Raw genomic sequence first — 23,135 nt, 5'->3', positions numbered from 1 at the left:
GGCGGGGCTGGGTCCTGTTAGCAGAGTCCTGCGGGGAGACGTCCTCTCGTCGGGCTCCAGCCCTGCAGGGTGGGAGCTGGGCGCGGCGGACTCCGAGGCAGGGCGTCTTGCATGCTGCTCCCTTGCGCGGCGCCGTGGCTTTGGAGAAAACTTTGCGCCCAGCGGAGTTGGAGGAGGGAGTAGTGGAGCCGGACTGCCGCTGGCTGAGTCAAGGGGTTCGGGAGCCGGCCCCAGGGTCCCCGCGACCGCCTTCGCGGGCGGTCTCCCGGTCTCGGCTCACGCGCTCCCTCCTCCGTGCCCTCTGCCCCCAGCTTGAGGCGTTGGACATGCTGAAGCCCGGAGACCCTGGCGGCTCGGCCTTCCTCAAAGTGGATCCAGCCTACCTACAGCACTGGCAACAATTCTTCCCGCACAGCGGCGGTGGCGGCCCGCTCAAGGGTGCCAGCGTCGTGGGCCCTTTGGGCGCGCCGCAGCCCCTCCAGCCGCCGCCACCGCCCGCAGAGCGCGCCGAACCCCCGCCGGACAGCCTGCGCCCCCGGCCTTCTTCTCTCTCCTCCGCCTCCTCTACCCCGGCCTCGTCCTCCACCTCGGCCTCCTCTTGCGCCGCCGCCGCTGCCGCGCTGGCCGGTCTCTCGGCCTTGCCTGTGGCGCAGCTGCCAGTGTTCGCGCCTCTGGCTGCCGCCGCTGTTTCTGCGGAACCACTGCCCCACAAGGACCTGTGCCTCGGCGCCGCTTCGGGCCCAGGGCCCGCGAAATGCGGCGGCGGAGGAGACGGTCCCGGCGCCCCGCGCTTCCGCTGCAGCGCGGAGGAGCTGGACTATTACCTGTATGGCCAGCAGCGCATGGAGATCATCCCGCTCAATCAGCACACCAGCGACCCCAACAACCGTACGTAGCCTCAGCCGGCGCACTCGTTTCCGGGGCGCCGGCGCGGGAGGGCGCTGGTCAGGGGGGCGGGTCGGGGTGACTAGGGAGAACGGGCTGTTGCAGGCCCCGGGCCCGGACCTCCCAGCCCGCCGCGGCGAAAGTTTTCTGGCGTTAGAGAAGAAAGGAGAATGGATGGGGTGGCCTGTGGTACCTCGGGATTACCTTCCCTCTCCCCTTCATCCTCTTCTTTGCAGCCTTAAGTGTTTGAGACTAGAGTTGCCTGCGGACGGAGGCGTAGAGAACGCCACCCTCTCTCTGGACAGTGCCCAGGGAGGGTCCTGGCAGAACGCTGCAAGGAGAGCTCGGGATAGGATCAGAGGGCCTAAGGGGAACGAAGGAGGGACTCGCATCGTTTCTGGGAAGCGTGAATGCTAGGATTTGTTTCTACTTCTCTCCTCATAACCTCTGCAATTGCATAGGCTCTTTTTCGGGCCTTGGGGTTGACTAGAGACCGGCCAGAGTCTTCGGGCTGCGGGAACTCTCAGGATGACATTGGGTCAGTCTCTTACTGCGGTCAGGAATTATTCTTAGGTCTACTATTTATCTAGAAAAAGAGCAAAAGAAAGTATCTGCTGCTTAGTGATAGAAAACTGCCGACTTCAGAACAGAGCTGTTCTCTTCCGATCCTGCGTTCGACTCCGCACACCCTTGGCTGTGCAAACGTTCCCAAACCATGATCACTCTTGTTGGCTTACTTATTTATTTTTTTAAAATTAGGATGACATAGTAATTTAGTAAAAGAAGGTTAGTCCCCCTTTCCCTCAAGTAAATGGCAAATGCCAAATTAAACGATAGGATCGTCCAGTTTTAATTCCTATATTAATTTCACACGCTTATCACAAGTATAGTTGCGTTTTGAGGTTTAAAGCAAAACTAAATGAAAACCAAGAATGCACATTGCTTATCTACTTCTTTTTTGGTAATTTCAGAAGTTACATGTGTACACTTAACATTTTGGAGGATTAGAAGTACTTCTAGAGACCTCTGGAGATAACATTAAAGCAGATCAAGAACGTCAGGTTGAAAACAATACAAGGCTCCAAAGAGCAACATTCATTCAGCAATTTTCTCCATCTCATTCCTTCATCTAGCTTCTGTATGAGTGTATAGGGAAAGTTAATGTAGATATTTATTACTCTATTTTAAAGAAGTCGCTTTTTCCAGAACGTTCAGCACCCCTCCTCCATAAACTACTTAATTCGTTGTAAAAGCAAAATAACTTCGAGTTATAACTAATTAAAGGATTTCCCAGGTTTCTTTGATGAAAAGATATTTCATCGGAAATCTTTTCATCAGACTAGTGAATGGAGTGTATTAATCGCTTTATGATTGTTGGCTATACATATTGTGATGGGGATAATTATTACCAACAAAAAGATAGTATTTACGTTTTCCTTTCTATAGTCTGAGGGTAAAGTACTGGTTTAAAATGGAATTTTCAATGCTAGTTTGCTCTGTAGTTAGGACTTGTAGTTCAGAGTTTCAGTAAATCTTATAAAATTACATTATCTTGGTGGACCTGGAAAAAAAAATGCTTATCTCCTATGGAATTTCTTGCATGCAGCGTCTTTAAAAATGTGAAATACAAAGAAAACATGCTTTGAAAGAGGCATTTCTAATCACCAAGTGAAATACAGTCAGTGCAGTCTAGGAGAGTTCCATCCAGCTTGCAGTTTATCTTCTAAATTAAACCAGTAGTGGAAAAGATACCAGTGGTGCACCCCCAAAGCTCAGTTGTGTGCTGAGCTCCCTATATTTTTGCAATGCAGTCTTGAGATTTAATGCATCTTCACTAAGAGAAAACTTAGATTAATCAAAGAAGGAATTGGGATAAATTCCTAATTAATATATAGCTATTGAACCAGTTTATAGCCTCACTTTTTTCTCTGGCTGGAGGAAATGAATTATGGTTTTATTTAAACTATTCCTACTGTGTTAATCTCATTTTGAGTCGACTGCTTCAATGTGAAAAGTGCAGGAGCAAAAGAGAAGGGAAGAGAAATGGCATTGTTCAATTAGAGTTACACCTCATGTTACTTACTAATTAAATGGCAATTGAGAAAGAAAAAGGAAAGCTGAGGTAGCCCTGTGTAATGCTGGGAGATGAGATCTCTTCTTGTTTCAGGAATTGTTTTGGGCTAATGTAGGCACACATTTGAAATCATAGCATGTGTTTTACAAAGATGAATTGAAAAGTGATTGAGTTTAATCTAAGGAAGTGTCAGAAATGCAGAAGTTGAGAAACTTTTTTTTCTCCCTTTGCAGGGGACGCTGGTATGTTTATTACTTGAAAGACCATGAGAAACAGAAGCTTTTCCTCATTCTGGTGTTGGGTGTGGGAGAGGATGGGGGGAGGGGGAAGAGGCATCTATTAATTTATTACCCATCGATTTTCCTAGTTTTTCTTTTAGTCTTTTGCCATACCTTTCTAAAAGAATTCTATGATACAGACCACTCAAAATGTTGCTTCATTTGGTCACTTTGTATTTAAAAAGGGTATTGAATCACTTTGTTTTGTTAAGAGGCCTCCTTATTTACTTTCTCTTCTGTGGGACAATAACTGTTGGCTTTAGCAATTCATGGTATCATTGCTCTGTGAAAAAAGGAACTCACAATCTTATCACCTTGAAAGTTTGTTGGCATCTATGGCAAATGCAATAATGAAGGGGCTCATAGCTCACTTTCACACAGAAAGATTTACCAACAGCAGAAACTGTACAGCTTAGTTTGAGTGAGCTCTCCCAATATATTTCTGTTATCTAACGCATATCAGTGAATGAAGTACATTTTAGGCTGTGAATATTCAAGTGTCTCTTCTTTCTTCTCTTTAAGTCTAGTGGTGTATTGTTTAATATCAATGAGGGAGTGTCCTTTTTGTATTACTGCCCTCAATTGCTGCTGGGTTCCGTGAAGGCACTGATTCAGTCAGGCTTTGTGGCAGTGGTCTGACCTTGGGTTCTGTGAGCTAAAGCGTTTTCTGAGACTGTCACTACTTTTGGAAGGTAGTGAGAGTCCGCCCCGGGTGCGCGGGCGTTTGATCCCAGGTGGTCTCCTAGCCGATCCAATTAGCTTTTCTTACCTTTTTTTTGGTGACGGTGTACCTCTCTCGTACTTGGAAAGGAGATGATAGCTAAGACTGCCAGGGTCATTCTGCGGAGAGTCGGGCCACCCTGCAGCTTCTCCAAGTGAAAGACTGTCATCTCTCTATTTAGGGGATCCCTGCAACGCAGGGAACAGCACCTGGAAAAGTACTGGTGTCGGAGCGGGTACACAAGTGGGTCTGGAGACTCTAGCTCTGGTAGCATTGGTTTAAGGAGAGGGGCTGGGGAGAGAAGGATATTTGGATCCAACCGTGTTCGTCCAGTTAGGGAGAGTGTAGCTGGGGTCGGAAAGAAAAAACGAAGATTAATTATTTTCCCTTCCCACAATTTCTTTCCACCCAATTGAAATCGTGGATTTATTCGGGACCCCGGAGCTCAGGGGCGTAGTAGCACTTTTTCGGCCACTAAAGCACACCAGCTGCGCCCCTCCCACCCAGAAGCCCCGCAGTCCATGGCTTGGGAGCGACTTAAATTTCAGACCTCGTCCCTGGTGGGAGGGAGGCTAGGCATTGGTGTGTGGGTTTTTGTGCTGTTCTATTTTTCTTTTTCTTTTTTCTCTCTTTTATACGTGCAAGCTCAGCCCTATCCCGTAACACACATGATTTAGCTATTTTACATCATTCGTTATCTAGCGGCCTGAAACTGAACATAGAGTCATATATTAGATTGAGGTTAGAAGAGGTGGCGACTGTTTATTTAAGGTGATAAAATGGTCCATCAGCAGTAATCTCCATCGATATGTGCCACCAGGAGATGAAGGATGAGGGGACAAGCCACAATTAATTGCCCTATAGTTTTGTAGGAGAGAGTGGAGCCAGCCCAGACCTGCTTCGATCTCCTCTCGCGGCTCCTATTCATCATCTCTGCGTTGTATATGGCGGCCTCGCAGGGGCAGGGGCCGGCGAGGTTTATCTCCATGAAGTATTCTCTCACCCTCACACACTGGAGTTCCCATTTAATTTATTAATACAGTCATCTGGAGACAAATAAAATCCACACTTCTTCCCTCCCTCCTCTTTCCTTTTGTCTCGCCTTGGTCCCAGGGTCAAACCCGCAGACACGCCGGGCGGGGAAAGCCCAGCGCATCTGCGATTGGCTCAAACTTTAAACTCTCAGAGTCCCCAAGAAAGTTCTCCCAAGCTGTGCCGCCCCGCGTGGAGCGACCACAACAGCTCCGCTTCCTGAAGGCGAAACTAACCGACCTAGCCTCTGGATCTGCTTTTTGACCCGTTCCGGGAGTCTGGAAGACCCCAGTGGAAGAGTAGTGAGAACTGTGGAGCGCGGCGGGGACTTCAGAGTGTGGGTGGCGACGGCCAAGCCTGATCTTGGAAGAAACCCATTCGCTGTCAGGAAGCGGGCGAGGCCTTCAAAGGGCAGCCTTTGGTGCGGAGGCCTCCTGCCGGCCAGGGCCTGAGCGTTCCACACAGGGCATTCCCCTTATCCCATCCAACCTAAGGCTAGAGCAGACTAGCGAAAAGCGCGGGTTGGAGCCTCGGGGGTGTGAACCTTAGAGCAGGTTTCCGGACTCCACGCTCAGCTGACCCCTGTCCCCGCCCGCCCCCACCCCCCGCGACCTCGCGGCCCGCGCCCGCGCCCAGGGCGCACGCGGCGCGGCGCGGGAGGGCTGCCAGCAGGCTGCACTCCTGGGGCCGCGGGGCGGGGATCGATGAGCTCCTGCCTCGCGGGTCTCTGCCAGTGGGACTTTGGGCCCGGACGGAGGCGGCGGTCGGGAAGAATTTACAGCCCGAGCCGGTACGGCAGCTCAGGACAAGAGGCAAGCTTTTCAACTGCTCCCTGGTTCTCTAGCGGGAGAGCGCGTGAGGGCAGGCATAGGCCCAGCACGGCGGACGCTCCCCGCCAGTCGGGGCTCCACCTGAGTCCACAAGAGCTTATCAGCCTCGCCAGACACACAAAGCCCTACAACATTTTATATTTCTCCTTTGCTAAAAAGAGAAATGAAATTCCACATAGGAATTCCTACTTTGTCTCCTTTAACATAAAACATATCCATTTCAAATTACAAAAGTACTACATGCACTTGTAAAATATTCAAACAGTACTACAGAAGGATACAAAATGCAGCGTGAAAGTCAACGCCTCACTCCACTTGGCCTGGTCGTCTGAAGTCAGTAGGTGAACAGGTGTTAATATACTCCCTTCCCTTATCCAGAGACACTTAGCAGCCTTACCAGATCTATTTAAAATAGAAAACACTGATCTCATATATTCACTAATGCTAAAATAGCATTTCAAATACCTTACTTGGAAAATATGAAAATATTCCTCACAGATCTAGAAAACTCTTTGTGAAAATTATGAACTTGTATAGAAACTATCTGACTTTAAGAGAAAGTAGGAACATTGATTTGCTTTCTCTTTATGAATACAAATAGACTTGTATTGTATATTGCTTGGACTAGCATGCTGTGGATACATAAACTTTAAATATATAATCTATTTGTCTAGTTTGGGCATCTAGCCCACTTCTCCCTCAAACCTTTTCATGAAGGTGTTTATGACTGGCTGGCTAGAGAACACTGTTACAATGTTTGTCCAACTTGTTTTATATTTGTAAATCTCAAGTAATAAATTCCTTGTTTTAAATATTCTCAAGCTCCTCTGGGACTCAGGCATTAGTCAAAAGCCAAATGCTTTCAGTTTGTGTATTACAAAACAATTGCATTAGAGTATAAGGGGCACTTTAATGGCAATTGGTCAACCTTTCTGGCAGAACATTTTGATATAGCATGAAGTGGTTTACAAACTGAGAAGACTCATGTTGGGTGGACTAATTAAAGTTGACTGGCCTTGGCTCTTTTGTTGTGGACCTAACAGACTTCTAGGTATAAGGGGAACTTCAATTTTCCACTCTGCAAAATACTGCTATGACGTTTTCCAACAATTAGTGGAAACAACAACAACAACAAAAAAAAAAACTTAGTAAGTTGAGGAGGGTTTCAGGGGACTTCTTAGAGAAAGGACTCAGCCATGGTTTTATTAGTACACAGTACTAATCTTGGAACTATGAATCTTACTGTAGGGGTAGTGGCTGAAAGTGGTACTTTTGCTCCTTTTTTTTTTTTTTTTTCATTACTGATGTAGTTGGTGTGATGTTACATGTTGTGGAGGTGTTGGGAGTTGACATCTCTGGTGCAGACTGTTGGGGGAGTGAATATTAAGTGCTCTTGCATCTCATCCTTTGCTTCTTTGAGTGAACCAGAAAGGGAAAGTCAGTTAAGCAACTCCCTGGGGTAATTTATTTTTATTTTCATGGCATATTGCCTTTGCTTATTGCCATTTGTTTTTAGCTATTTTTGCTAAGGTGCTGAAAGGCCACCTTTGATTTTAGGTACTAAAATTCAGAATTATGAACATTAACTACTTATTTTCTCATTCATTCTCTTACTTTAACCTCCCCAAACCCAAGTGTGTGTGTGTGTGTGTGTGTGTGTGTGTGTGTGTGTGTGTGTGTTGGGGGACTGGGGGAATAGAATCTCTGTAACTCAGTCATGCTACAACATTTTTTTTATGGCTCCAGAAATAGTTACTTCAGTGAAATATTTCAGTTCAGTTGATTGAGTCATGAGTTTAGATATAAAACTCTGAGCTTTCATCAGTCTTCCTAGATCTCTGGGTTTGGAGGTTTGGGGGTCAGGCGGACTTTATTGTGAATCCTTTCTCAGCCATTTTCTAGCTTCTGGTCTTTTGTCAAGTAACAGTATTCCTGAAACCTCAATTGCTTCATCTGCAAAATGGAAATCACAATAACTAGATACTATGGTAGTTGTGTGGATCAAGAAAGGTGCCTGGCACATAGTAGGCATTTGATAATTGTTAGTTTTTATTCTCTCTCTTTCTATTCCTCCCAATGTCTGGAGTTTTGGGTTTTTTTTCCCCCCTTCACAATCAAAAGCTTGAGAGGGAGGAGGTTGACAAATGGATAAGGGTGGGAATACTCCCAACTAGGCCCTGGGGTTAAAAACAGAACCTGGAACACTTTATATATATATGTAAAGTCAGGTCTGACTGGAGCGCATATAACAACAACAACCACCTAGTTTGTGTTGCTAGCAGAAAGGCTTCAGTGTGAGGGAGCCCCTGAGGTGTGGATACTTACTGACCTACAGAAACAAATTGTTCCTTTTCACCTGAAAGCCTGAGGACACCTCCAAGAAGCTGCTGTCAAAGGGAGATGCTGTCATCCCCTGGTGTTATCTGGGGAAAGGTGGAGGAGTACCTGAAGGAGGGGAAGACACAGCTGGCCCCTATCAGAAGCCCTCCTGGACTCAGAGTAGGTGCTCATATAGCCACCTCTCGCTCCCTGTGAAGCAAATGACGAAACGAGGGTTTGTTCGCCACACTAAGTATGAGTCAGTGTTCCTTTGTCAAAAGTAACTCACTGACATTTTGTCACAAGTCCCTTGGGTATGTTGGCCGCTTCAGCACGGATAGGGAACACCTCGAGCAATCCACCAGGCCTGGCTACGACGGAGGCCTGGCGCAGGTGCTCAGAGGCCCCGCTGGCAGCCCTGCCCGGGCGTACTCTTTGGTGCCGGGTTCTCACCCGTTCTGCCAGTCATGGCTTGCCAGAAGTCGGGAGTCGTCTACAGCGCCACCGTACGCCAAGGGCGCCGCGGCTCCACAGGAAGGCTGGGCCAGGGAGGCCAGGTCGCAGCGGCGGGCGCCGACGCCGTCTCCCCGGGGCAGGCCCCGCCGGCCAGGGCGCAGACACCGCGGCTCCGCCAGATCCATTAATAACCCGGAGGGCGCTACGGTCGGACAGCGCGGTCGCCCGCAGGCCCTGCTTCCTGAGGCCGACCGGCCTCTTTCCACCCATCTCGAGTCGACGGACAGTAGGTGTCCACGGCCGTCCGGGCCAGAGACCTGGGGGTCCCCTCACGCGCCAGCTGTCTAGGAAGCGTCAGAAAGAAGTGGCTTCAGCAACAGCTTGCATTCAATTTACAGTCCAAGATATAACCTTTAGCCTCAGTATCAACCGTCGAGGCAGGAGTTGAGGCCCTCTCAATTGAACAATCGCACTGATAATTAAAGACCCATTATCCTGATAGTTAAATTTGCTTTTCCTTTTGGCTTCTGGAAAGGGCTTAAACTGGCACGTCAACTTCTCCAGAACAGCAGGTTTCTTCTAGGTCAGACCTGAGAGCCCAGAGTGGGAGCTTACCCGGCGCCTGAGGGACCCCAGCATGGGCGGGCTCTCCGCTGGGGGAGGCTGGCGCTTGGCGGGGATGCGCCCTCCTGGGGGCTCCAAGTCCGTTCCACCCTCTCCTGTGGGCGCCCAGGAAGCGGTGGAACAAGCCGTCGTGTCTCTGGGTGGAGGGGAATGAGAATGGTGCCTCACGTCAGAAGGGTCGTGTATCTGCCCAAGTAACTTTAAAATTTCTACTCTCCAAAAATGTATAAAGAGGAAAACCGAATACCCAGGTGACCACCTCAAAATCTTCCTGAGATACCAGATTAGGCAAAAGCCAGAACGCTCGGTCCTATGATAAACACACCCTCAAACACCTGTCAGAGAAACCTTAGGAAGGGGCGAGAACGTCAGAAGGGAGAGAAAGACAGGACAGAGAGGTGCAGAAAGACTGCGGCGGGAAGCCAGCAGTAGCGAACCGTCGGTTCTGCGGTGAGGGTAACAAGGCCATGTTCGTCCAGCTCCCAAGGCTTTTTGGGGCTTCCGGGATCTCGACCTCATTCCCGGACGATTTGGGTGGGCGAATTCAGAGAGGGGGCCCCTTGGTTCGGGCCCCTTCCCCCTTGTGGCTTCAGAGCCCCCAGGGCTCCACCTTTCTCCAAGGTGACTCACCCGGGCGGGATTCCGTTTTCTAGAGGGGCTTAAACGAGGGTGGGTCACCCCAAGCGGGGTTAACTCTCTCCCTTCCCTCCCTCCCGCGTGTCCCCCGCAGGCTGCGACATGTGCGCGGACAACCGCAACGGCGAGTGCCCCATGCACGGGCCGCTGCACTCGCTGCGCCGGCTCGTGGGCACTAGCAGCGCCGCGGCTGCAGCGCCCCCGCCGGAGCTGCCTGAGTGGCTGCGGGACCTGCCGCGGGAGGTGTGCCTGTGCACTAGCACCGTGCCCGGTCTTGCCTATGGCATCTGCGCGGCGCAGAGGATCCAGCAGGGCACATGGATCGGGCCCTTCCAGGGCGTGCTCCTGCCCCCGGAGAAGGTGCAGGCGGGCGCGGTGAGGAACACGCAGCATCTCTGGGAGGTAAGTCGCCCGCCGCACAGCACTTCATTAACCCCAGCAAACTTTGGTTAGTATAGAGCCTTGGCTCTTGATGAGTCACAATTTTGAGGATAGGCTTTTGGTCCCCAGAAAGTGGTGGAGAATAGATGTTGCTGGTCTTTCAAATTCCTGGTGCCTGCAGTACCTGCAATAAGGCTCAGCAGAGCCGGGGTTTGGCGCAACAGCAGGGCAGCCAGAAACACCCGTCCAGAAACACAGGTTTCTGAAGATGGAATGACCTTAACCTATCTTTATTTCATCTGGGTGAGTTTGACCCTTCTGTCTTCCTGGATCTTGAGAACATGAGAAATCGAATGAAGAGATGGAACAGAGGAGATTGGGCACTGAGGTATGAGCTGGGTGACCTTTATGTCCTGTTCTGAGCTTATCCATTTTGGTCCCTTAAGTTGGACAGGGAGGGACATTGACAAGACAGGAGGAAGAAGAAATCAGCTCATTTTCTCAGATGAAAACAGTTTTGTAAACACTGACGTGTGAGAGACTACATGCAACATGTTTCACAACTTTCAAAGTATAGAAGTAAGGAAATTATATTGTGAATCAAAAATCACAAATTCTGTTTCTTCTCTTAAAAGTTATACAGTCTTCAACAAGACAGAAAATCAGAATAAAACTGAGCACTTTGGTATAACCCAATTGATGATAATACTTCAATGGCACAATCTTATCTGATACTATTTAATAATGTTTGATATTATTTAAAAGTAAACAGCCTAATTGAAAAATGTTAACCTAAGCTTTCTCATAAACCTTCTTAGTTGATTATTGAGGTCCACTCTTGAATGGAGAGACTCTTGCCATTTTTGTCAAATTCCTTCACACATGGAGAATTATGAAATATAAGATGCTAGAAATCACATAAGGAGCTCTGGTAGCATAATGCCTAAGGTATTAGACTGCTAACCAGAAGGCTGGCAGTTCAAACCAACCAGCCATTCCTCAGAAGGAAGATGGGGCAATCTACTTCCGTAGTGATACTGCCTGGGAAACCCAAGGAGGGGTCACTAAGAGTTGGTCCGACTTGATGGCTAACAACAACAGCAGAAATCACATTGTTGTGGTTGGGTGCCGTTGAGTTAATTCCGACTCAGTGACCCTATGTGACAGAGTAGAACTGTCCCACAGGATTTTCTTGGCTGTAATCTTTACCGAAGCAGATCACCAGTCCCATCTCCCACAGAGTTACCCTGTGAGTTTGCACCACCAACCTTATAGTTAGCATCTGAGCACTTCACTGTTGGTACCACAAGTCCTCTTTCTAAAAGTCATACCCTTCAGCAATATATAATTTTACTAACTGTGCCCCGGAAATACAGTGGAGTGGGAGTAGCTAGGAAAAAAAAAAAAAAAAAAGATTTTTAAATGCCAGGGACCAAGTTGGTATGGACCTCAAGACCAAGACTCCATTAATGAGTAATTTCTGTAGCAGCTTGTCTGAGAACCCTGTCAAGGTGATCTTTTTTTTTTTTTTTTTTAACTGAGCTGCTTCATCTTCACCAGATAAAACCTGTGAGACTCAATAACCACTCATATTGTTGCTAAGCACCCGCTCAGGACAGCACTATGTTCGAAAACCCGAACCAAACCTACTGCCATTGAGTTGCATTGATTTAGACTAATAGCGATCCTGTAAGACAGAGTACAACTGCTTCATAGTGTTTCCAAGGCTGTAAATCTTTACAGAAGCAGAATGGCTCATCTTTCTCCCAAGGAGCAGCTTGTGGGTTTGAATCCCTGACCTTTTGGTTAGCACCCTAATGCCTTACGATACCAGAGCCCTGAGTCTATGGTCGTGTAAAAAAAAACAGAGCTGGTCCCCAGAGATCTCACAACACTATTGAGAATTTGGTGGTAAAGTCTGTGTCTGCAAAGATGACTTTGATGGGAGAGGAGCTGAGTGTTTGAGCCCACAGTCCAGCAGCCCAAGGTATCAATATGGCAGACAACACATTTATCTGGTGGGGCACCATGCTCAGGCTCTCAAGCTCCACCCATTTCACTCTCAAACAACTACGTATTTTTCATCACCCAAGATAGGATTCCTGATTGAGGGGGAATAAGAGACGGGCACATTTATATTACTAAATGATGATTTAAAAAAATTTTTTTTAAGGAAAACAGGGAAGTAGAAAATTGGCTTGTTAGACAGAAATAGAATTTATATAGAACTTTTGGATAGGAAAAACTGACAAAGAGGAAATTATCAAAGCATCTGGTTTTGCAACATTTCCTAGTTGGTTTTCTTTCTTGACTAATTAGTTTGTAACCTCCATTGTGGTTTAAAGTTTATAAAACACTTCCAGACACTTTTCATGTTCCAGTGGCATCACTAGGAACTCTGTTACTGTCCAGTTAAAGGTTTGCCAGTGCTTTTCTGAGGAAATAGTGAATTGTTTAGTGGCACATATTTGTTCTATATGAAAATGTTAAAACTGAACACTATTTTAGTTCTCTCCAACACCTCCATTTGGTGCCCATCTATTTTCAGAGTACCAGAAGACAAAGCCATAAACATGAAAAAGCCCATAGTTCCCTGGCTTTGTGGGTATTTTAATTAATTTATTTATTTTATCTAGAAGGCTTTGAATGATTGGGCTGTTGGCAAAAAGCCACTATACATAATATATAAATATATATTAACATTGGGAACTGTGAAGCTTTTCTTTTGTACCTTTGCTTGTGCTTGATGAAGTTAAAAGTCTGTAACAGAATCTGGGGAATTCAACAAGTTTGTGTGTGTGTGTTGTTGTTGACACTTATTCGGGTAGATATGAGTTTCACCTGCTGTTTGGGATAGGTGGGTTGAGTGTATATGGAGTTCCTAGAGTTGCTTCTGTGTTATAAAAAGTTTTTCTGGGTGTCTCGGTGTATGCTTGAATAATTGACAGGTCTCTACTTCCAGATTCAGAACACACATGATCTATTTATTTTTCTCATCTGTAACAAATAGAATAAAATACTTTTGGGAGAGTGAGGGAGTATTAAAGCTTTAGACATACAAAGGGTATCATTCTCCTGAAACATCATGTACAGTGTGACTATGGCTAGGTAACTTAATGCTGATGCCCATTTGTAAGATGAAACACTCACTTTAATAGGTTTCAGATTTTTGTTAGTATTTATACTAATATTTATTAGTATTCTTAAGAGTTGAAGTATGAATTTATTTTTACTTTTTAAAACTCATGATTTGTAACTTTTATAAAACATAACTATTTGAATTAAGTTAAATTTATAACAGAAAATTCTAAATGGATTTGTTCATTAAATTTTTGTCTTTCCTTTAGATGTAAATTCTACAGTGAAAATTTTTTTTATCATTATTATTTCTATTAGGAGAAATTAGTAATTGAAATAGACTTTAGATCCATAAGAAACTTTTGGCAATAATTGATTAACAGCTATGTAATAATTATACACTCTTTTAGATATCCTCTACAATATAGGGTTGAAGTAAAGCAGATTTGTACAAAAGTAAAAGCAATTCAATCATGACTATATCATTTTAAAAGACATAACTGTAATTGTTTCTCTTAATCATATATTTTTCAAGTTATTTGCTAAAGAAATGTCTATATAGTTAGAGTTTAATCCTTAGTCCTGATGGATCTTACTTGCATTACTTATCTTTATTTCTGTACAATAAATGGATTGCTAATCTTCTGCTGTCACTGTTTCCAAGCAGATGATGGATTTTTGTTTCAGTCTACAGTTCATTGTTTTTAGTACTTTATTATACACATGAAAACTTATTGCAGAAACAATCAGATTCACCTTAGCTACTCCTTTTGATTACTCATTGAAAGTTGTATTTTCTCTGTAGAAAAACATCTTTTTCATATTCAACATACATCAACCATGAGGAACTTGGTTGGTTGACTTGTGAGAGTGCTATCATTGTTTAGTTAATATATTCTTTGTGTATAATTCTTTCTCTTCACGATACAGTAATTTAGAGAAAATAAAGTTTCATTTTACTGCCTTCAATGTGTTTTGACACTTTTGGGTGTTTTTTTAAAGTCTAAGAATTTTCCTTTATTTTTAGCCATTAGCCAAAGAATTTGGGGGGGGGGCAGTAATTTAAAGAGATAAGCTATCTAAAAGCCAAATTATTAGTCATTTCTTGGCCAAATTCTTTTAAAACCAGAATTGTCATGTGTTTTACAAAAATAATAAACTCAGATAGTTTAAAGCAAAAACATTACAGGGTGCATTAAACCATTATGCGCTTTGGTCATATGCATTTATTCCAAAAAAACTTGGATACATGACACACATCTAGCTAGTTGGATGTAATGGGAAAAAATCTTCCTGACTGTTTTGCAAAGAAAACAGAGACTCTCTCAGCAATTAGGTCTTATTGATGAGAGTGAGATAATTTTACCCTAATGTGTTTTCTAATAAAGAAGTGAAAAGGCACATTTGATTCTAATGTATATGAAAACATTATCTAAATTATTAATGTGCCCTTTTTTCCCTTGAGATAAATTAATCCAGTTGCATATGGTTTCTCCTTTCTGCTTAACATCAGAATTTAATATGACTGGACCTGAGGAATGTACAGAGTATATACTTAAAATTCTGTCAGAATAAAATACAGAAGTTTAAAATAAAGTTCTAGTCTAAGATAGGCTAGAATTACCCAAGCCTTTCAACTCAGAGTCTTATTTGACAAGAAATTTTAGCAACAATGACCAAATAAATTGTACTTATTTTCACCCTAGAAAAATTATTCTGCTAATTGGAAAAATGTAGTGATTTGTTAGGATTATAGTCAAGGTAGTAGAGAGAGATTTAATTTTACAGAAGCTGTCTTCTCTTTGCTGAGTAAATTTGAGTGTTTCATTTTCATTTGCACTGTGTGGGAAACTTCATAATTTTTCTTAAGAAAATGAAGGGATAACATAATGTAGTCCTTTTAGTGGTTTGATTTTGTGCCATAATATTTTAAATTTAATAAAGACTTTTGCTTTTAAGCAAATGGTCTATTTTTCATCATTACCATTTAGCTTAGGTCAAAAGATCTTAATGAAAACCAATATTAAAAATATATTACACAATGCTAAATATTTATATTTCAAAGCCATCATAGGTAATTGGTACTAGAAGGAAATAAATTGATTTCATATTTCAAATGTATTATATATATTTTTATAAATGACCCAATTCCGTACTTTCATATATATATATATATGTATAACTACTCACTTGTATATATGTAGATGTAGGAAAAAAAAAATCAGTTTTAAATTAGAAGCTTGTTCCAGTGATAGTACTATAACTATATTCTCCACATCTTGCTTTATAGACTTTGACTTATTTTGGCCGGATTCACCAAAACACCAGGGGATAGAATTATGTGGCTGTCACAGTTATATTGAAATAAAAATTATGTTTCTCAGCAATTTATCATTTAATATACTAGACTGCCTGGCAGTTTTGTTTTAAATATGTCAATTTCATGAAATTCAAATAATTTCCCCTTAAAAATAAACCCTAGTGTTATTACTATTATGTTTTAAATTATGCAGAGTAACAGCTGGTGTATCTCTTTGGCTTTGCCTCATTTGATTTGAAGATGTCTTTTATAGTGGTGCCCATTTGATAGAGTGTGAGCATTTTGTAGTTTTACATAAACTGTAAAACCATCTGCCGCCTCTTGGAAGGGTTTCCAGCATTGTGTTAAAATCAAAACAGTACTTTTGGTTGGCTTAGAGAAAAATCCTGGTATTTTTGGTTTATGTATCACCCTGCACAATGCCACCTTTAGTTTTCTAAGTCCAAAAAGAACTCTCTTTTTTTAAATAGGAAAACCATTTGGAAATTCTCATGTTAGTGAAGTTTTATCCAAACATGTGATGGTGCAGTGCTTTGGTTGTGAATACTTTATAAAGTATTAGCCAGTTCAGTTTATCAGTCATCCATAGGCTGTTTCTTTCAACTGGTAACATTTTGTCCATGTGAGGCAAATAATTCACATGTATTTCTTGGTGTACACTGTATAATTTTCTTAAATCAGGTAATTTTTCTTTTTCCACACTGATTTAAAAGTAGGAAACTAAGGTCTGAAGCTCAGTGGTTGCTGGACAGATGAAACCTTCTCCCCTCAGTTGCTACCTGAAAGAAAATGATCTGACCGAAATGTGGTTGTAGTAACACTGATTCTCAGAAACCTGCAGGGCGTCTTCTTATTTTAATGAAGAAAGGCAGTTTTAATTATCTAAGAAATGTCTATTGTGTTACCTAAGAATCAAATAATTGTAATATAATATGGTAGATTTACAATTTTATGATTGTATACAAATATGAAAAACTGCATATTGCTTAGCTAGGAAATCATGCCCACAATATCAAAATCTTCTTCTCAGAAGATGAATATAATCAATGTTGTAGAGTAATACAAAAAAACGTTTTGTCATTAAAAAGAATGCCTTACACAGAACCATTATGAGCTTGCCTCTCTTTCTTTCTTTCTTATTTAGAATTGTATATAGTCCAAGGTTTCATGAGTTCAGACATTCCTTGTGTATTTACACAAGAAATACAGACTCCTGTATAACTACTTAGCATAATAGCCAGAGAAGCCAGAGCAGAATATACTTTTCCTTGTAAGCATTTGCCACCTCCTCAGATAAGTTACAGAATTCCATTATCCAAATTGTTACACATGTGTGACAGAGGTTGACCTTTCCTCATGTCAGTCCTTTTTGTGTAGGCCCCAGGCTCCAGCCTAATGGCTCAAACCCTGATTTACTCACTGTAATAAGGGCAGGAGGTCGAGCAATTGTCAGGCTGCCTGTTCGTACTCTTCTTGGAGCCTGGTTGAAGGCTGTTAACACAAAGCTTTTCAAAGTGAATTTACAACCCGCACCACTGACAGAGGCCAATCAGTGCACCATAAATGTCAGGTTAGTGAGATTGAGCAGTAAGTAAAGTACTGACAGCACACTATTGGCTGGAATCAATTGGCCAAGGTTTAACTGAGAAGAGCAATCTACCAGTGGCGGTCTTAGGGAAAGAGCTAAGTGTGCACCCTGGGTTTCCATGTGGAGTACATAGATTTACCTGTTAGCAGGAGTGTGCGGGTTGGGACGTCACATATTTGTCTGAGAGCATTCAGCATCATCCGCGTTGATGTGATTCACAATCTGGGAGTTGAGAACGGTAGAGTTGGCTGATTCTGAGACGCGATCGTAAAGAACCGTGCAGTGTTAGACTGAAAGGGTAAGAAAAACTATGAAAACGCGAGGCTGTCAGAATGAGAGGGACGTAACATCAGTGCGTTACAGTTCAGTGAAAGGTAATTTGTTCAAATTCCAAAACTAACAAGGATTTTCACCGAGATGCAGGGACAAATAAGCATGCTCTTTTTCTGTTCCTAAGGCGTAGCAGTGCGAAACTTTCATGGAAGTCATTAATGAGTGACTATGGGTTGAGGGTCTGAATATCCATGAGATATGGTTTCCCAACCAGACAGAATGTTTTTATCATTTTGTGTAATGACAGCCTGGACAACAATTCATTTAGCTCTGAAGGCATCAGCATTAAAATGGAGGAATCCATTAAAATGCTGTATGCAAGGATTTATAAATTAGGCAATTTCCTTGATTATTGCAATCATTTACAAAATTGATTGTTCCAGTGTGGTATAGACAGATTTCAGCAATGATCATTGACAACAAGCACATTCTTTGATATCTGAAGCTACTGGTCCTAAACCAGGTCACTATTCCTCCCACTCTTCTATTCTCTGTCTCAAGGTCAGGCAGGCTTTCAAAGAAGTTTAGGATTATAGAGTTGCATTTGTCTTCAGGGGAGACCCATCTAGGGTGTAAATAAAGGTGGTGCAAATTGTTCTGAAGCTTGCAGCATTGTTTCTGCGTTTTAATTAAATTTTTTTGAAAGAGTGTTGAAGATCCTGATATGCATTGGATCAGTCATACAGATTTTGATATTATGCCAACTTAAAAGGAAATAATTTTTGCAAATTGTGGCTGTAAATATTTATTTGATTGAAGACCTAAAAGTCAATAATGTGTTTTATATGTTGGTCTTTAGAGTTCTAATTAACCAACAGATATATCGTGGAGTCACTGGATTTTTGGTCAATTAATTCTGGAAGGCATAATAAAGACATTGTTACAAGCATGAATTGCTCAAAATGCTGCAGATTTTCCTATACAAGAATGCACACAACAAGTACACTTGGTGCTTAATCACTAACCACAAACCACAGAGTTGCTTTTATTCCTGAAATATCAGAGATGGGTATGCCAAATGTGTCTGCAGAGCTCTGTCCAATGAAAGCTTAGCCATGCGGTTTAGGCTTAGTACAAAATAATTGACTCGAGGACATTTGTTTTTAATCATGATTTTATTTTTAATCATTGTTTCCCCCTTTTGAGATTTTAGCACAAACTGGGGCTTGTAAAAATGATGTTTTAGAAAATTGTTGAACACGGCATTGAGAAGGCAAACATGTTTAGTTTGTCCTGATTGTTCTTTGCTTAAAAGTGGATATATGCTTCAGGATATTGTATGATTTTTGTGGCCCCTTGAATTTATTTGGCTATTTGTTGCCTATGAAATGAGAAGTCCATTTTCATCTTTAGTTAGTTCTAAAATCCACTGCTTAAAAAATCAGTAAAAGACATTATTTTTAACTTCAGCTGTCTTGGTATTATCTCCCTCTTTTATAATATGGGTTTTCTTCACAGCGTTTCTGGTTTCTGTTAAGAGTTAAAACCCATGTGGCTAGTTCTGTCATGGGTGAACTGTGAGGAGGCACTCAGTCATGTAAATGTTTTTCCCAGGGTTTCTATACATTTATTTAATAAACCAGAATCTGCAAGATCCAATTGTGAAATAATCATATGGGGTTAAGCCCATTTTATTAAAATGAACAGTGTTTTTCACTCTCTGTGATCATTTTAAATTAAAGCTGCCTCAGATAATGAAGTGTCTCCTATAGAAACATTCAGCGTAATCTAATTCAGTAGAAACTTCTTAAGTGCTTTTTAATTGGAATCAAATTAAATGTAATCAAGTCATGTTTTCACTGTCTTGTAAAGCACCAAGAACTAAATGTTGTTAGTACACTTGGGAATATTAATGCTTATCACAGAAATAACAGTACTAAATTCTCAACCATCCATGCATACTCCAAATTGGTCAATAGCCCCTAAGTAAATTCTAGTCTAGAATAAAATGCTTTTGGTCCCCAATTTGTTTGCCCCCAATTAATATTAAAAGTAATTTGTGATATAAAAATTACACACATAGTTTCTGGAGGAGAGGGTTCTGAAAATGTGGGGCTATTAAGGAAAGTAATTGATTACAGTTTATTGTAATGGCATTTTAAAATTTGACCCATATAATACATAAAAAGGAGAACCTTATTATACTTTAAAAAGTGGAAATAAATTTTTATATTAGAAATAATTAATGCTCATCATAAGAAATTCAAACTACATAAAAGTATAAAATAGTGGTAACTATTGTTGATAGATTTTATAATGTTTTTTGAGACATGACTTTGTATGTCATATAATGCACATTTATTTAATTGATTTGCCATTCTGGTTAAAGATATTTGCACTTTCTTTTGAATACTGCAAAACACATTGTAAAAACAGCAACAAATGGCACTGTTTTCATAGGATATCGTGTAGTTGTTTAAGTTTGGCTCACCTATGGATAGATTTTGATTTTATGTCCAAACACATCCTCCTCTCTATGTATCTTTTCTGGTGGGAAATTTCAGTAACAGCAGCCTGCTCTACTGATACTATAGAAACACTTCTACTGGTATTTTCAAATGTTTTATAGCACAAGTCTTTAATAAGACCAGAACCTTTTCTAGGGTCTGTAGGGAGATTTTAATGGTCTGCAGAGAAGGAAAGAGAAAATACATTTTATTTTTACACATCAAAGTGTTAACAAAAAAGGAGCAATTCTCTTGGAAATAACTTGTCTATGTAGGAAGCCTTATTAATTGATCCAGCTGTTATGTGAGACTTAGGAAAACTACTTCTTTGTATCTCCATTTCTTCATGTGTAAAGGAAAGTCATACTGGATTATGAGAATTTTAACCAAAGTCAAAACCACTACTGTCGAGTCAATTCTGACTCATAATGACCCTTTAGGACAGAGTAGAATTGCCCTATAGGGTTTTCAAGGAGCTCTGGTAGTGTAGTGCCTAAAGACACTTGACTACTAACCAGAAGGCTGGCGGTTCAAACCCACCAGCCACTCCTCAGAAGGAAGATGGGGCAATCTCCTATCCGTAGTGATACTGCCTCGGAAACCCAAGGAGGGGTTGCCATGAGTCGGGTCCAACTCCACGGGCACATAACAACAACAACAACAACATAGGGTTTTCAAGGCTATAAATCTTTATGGCAGCAGATTGCCACATCTTTCTCCTGCAGAGCAATTGGTGGGTTCAAACTGATGACCTAGTGGTTAGCAGCCAAGTGCTTAACTACTCCACTGCCAGGGCTCCTAAGGGACAATGTTTATGACTTAAGTGTAATAATTGAGATTATTTCCCTTTTTCAACTGAAATTTTAGTAGTAATTTTTAAGTGTTTAAAATTTACTTGCACAAGATATAAAGAATCTCGCCATTCATCTTTTCAAACAAAAGATTGTACACAGTAGACTAAGGTGCAGGGTTTAGATTTAATTACTATTAAAACGTTGTTGTTGTTATTTGCCATCGAGTCGGCCCCAACTCCTAGCGACCCCTCCTTGGGTTTCCGAGGCAGTTATCACTACGGAAGTAGGATTGCCCAACCTTCCTTCCGAGGAGTGGCTGGTGGGTTTGAACCGCCAGCCTCCTGGTTAGCAGTCAAGTGCCTTAGCCACTACGCTACCAGAGCTCCTATTAAAACATTAGGCTCAAATAATGTTTAAATGCAAATTTATTTAGCACTGCTTACAAGTAAGAATAGATTATATACAAAAGTTATACCATACAACATGAATGTAAAAAAAAATCATGGTTGACTTTAATTTTAAAACTCTACTTCAAATGTGAGGGCAGCAAGGATATGTAACTACGGTGTGAGGCACATAAAGAAAATTTCCTGTATGTACAGGATTTCAGCAAGTGAAATGTTCACTCATAGTTCTCACAACAGAGAAGTGACTTGCAATATGAAAATGAAGGAGAATGACTTAGTAACATAAAGAAAAATCACAGGAAGGCCTGAAATCTGAAGGTCTTTTCAACATGGACCGCAAATCGGGAGCAATTCATTAGGTAGGCTTGACACTGGATATTGAATTCTGAATAGAAAACATCTCAATGCTTAGCATATTGTGACTTGTCAATAAATAAAATGACAACAAATCAACATAGTGGCACATTTGCACTGTCCATAAAAATGTGTGTGCAGCTGCATGTGTGCCAGTGAATGCAGACGTAACAGTACATCATACAAATTCAGAATATGTGTCAGTATTTAACTCTATGAAAAGCAAGAATTCCAAGTGACAGTTTGTACTTAGAAATTTTACATTAAAAAAAAAACCAAAGCATGTCATGAAGAATAAAAATTTAGACTAAAATTAGTATTTTCACTAATATACATTTATTTCATATAAATCATTTATGTTTTGTACCTGAAGTTTTTATTTTGATGGCAGCATAAGAAGAGGTGATATTCAAAACATTTGACAACCTAGTCAGCTCAGATCCTGCTCCATAAAGCTGGATACCTGCAGATGTATCTGCGTTCCACTAGCAGAAGTTCAGCTCTGAACCTAGGATAGTGGCCAAACATTAGCAAAGCTATTACACAAAGAAAGAGTAAGAATAATAATCTATATTTTCAGTATTTTTCTTCTAGCTCAGAGTAGTGTAAAATCTAGTGTACATAAGAATTTCCAGGCTCAGGGGACCAGGCAAAGTGCACTCTGGGATGCTGTCCCTAAAACTTTCTGATTGAGTAGTCCTGGGTTGGGGCCCCAAAATCGATTTTCTTTACGATTTTCTTTACTCCAGGTAGTTCTAGAACTGCATTTTAAGGAGTAAAACGCTTGGCTGGACCATTCTCAACCTTACATCTGGTGGATGTCAGTCTCTTTTGCTACATCTTCGCCTTGTCCTTGCCACTGTGCGCACACCTGGCCTGGCTTCTGCTGACCAGACCCACACCTAGTCTAGTCCTGTTTCTGTGGTAATTCTGGTCTCAGCCTTACTGTTTGTTATCCCTGGTAAGCCTTGGTTAATTTCTCCTTTGGGCATTTCTAATCTCCTCCCTTATCACGTTCTTCCCCCTCTCTCTTCCTCTCTTTGGATGGATAGATACATACATAGATACAGATATGTAGATAGATATAGATAGAAATATTAAAGAACTCCTAACAGCAGCATGGATTCCCATGACTTTCATGTTTCTTTACTCCAAAATTCCTCCTGGCCAGGTGTAAGGAAGCAGCCAAAAAACCAGAAAGCTGTACACTGTAGGTAAATCCCAGTGTGCAATTAAAAACCAGTTGCTTTTGAGTCACTTTAGACTCATGATGAGCCCATGTGTGTCAGAACAGAACTGTTCTCCGTAGGGTTTTCAATTGTTGATTTTTCAGAAATAGATCTCTAAGACTTTCTTCCAAGATACCTTTTGGTGTATTTGAACCACCAACCTTTGCGTTAGCATCTGAGGACATTAATGGTTAGCACTGTCTAGTCATTCTTAATGTCCCTGACACTGAGATTAGCCCGTAAGTAACCAAGGTATGCTTTAAAAGGAGATAGCCAATGGGGGACATTTCATGAGTGAAATTCTGATTTGGTATTCACAGGACCTGAGTTCCAGCTCACTCTGATGCTG

The 23,135-nt window shown here is 42.0% G+C and overlaps 1 protein-coding gene across 1 annotated transcript in view; it reads left to right on the top strand.

The window, feature by feature from the left end:
• The first annotated feature begins 326 nt into the window (after positions 1-326).
• The window catches only part of PRDM6 (PR/SET domain 6), a 137,173-nt gene continuing 114,364 nt past the window's right edge, over positions 327-23,135 (top strand). The window contains exons 1-2 of the mRNA XM_007942230.1: positions 327-888; positions 9,950-10,257. Of these exons, the coding sequence (XP_007940421.1) occupies positions 327-888; positions 9,950-10,257 (870 nt within the window). The remainder of the gene's footprint in view (positions 889-9,949; positions 10,258-23,135) is intronic.

The sequence above is a fragment of the Orycteropus afer genome, unplaced genomic scaffold (genome assembly GCF_000298275.1).
Source record: "Orycteropus afer afer isolate SDZICR_OR568_19922 unplaced genomic scaffold, OryAfe1.0 scaffold00086, whole genome shotgun sequence".
Lineage (NCBI taxonomy): Eukaryota > Metazoa > Chordata > Mammalia > Tubulidentata > Orycteropodidae > Orycteropus > Orycteropus afer.
This window is presented reverse-complemented; position numbering and strand designations above follow the sequence as displayed.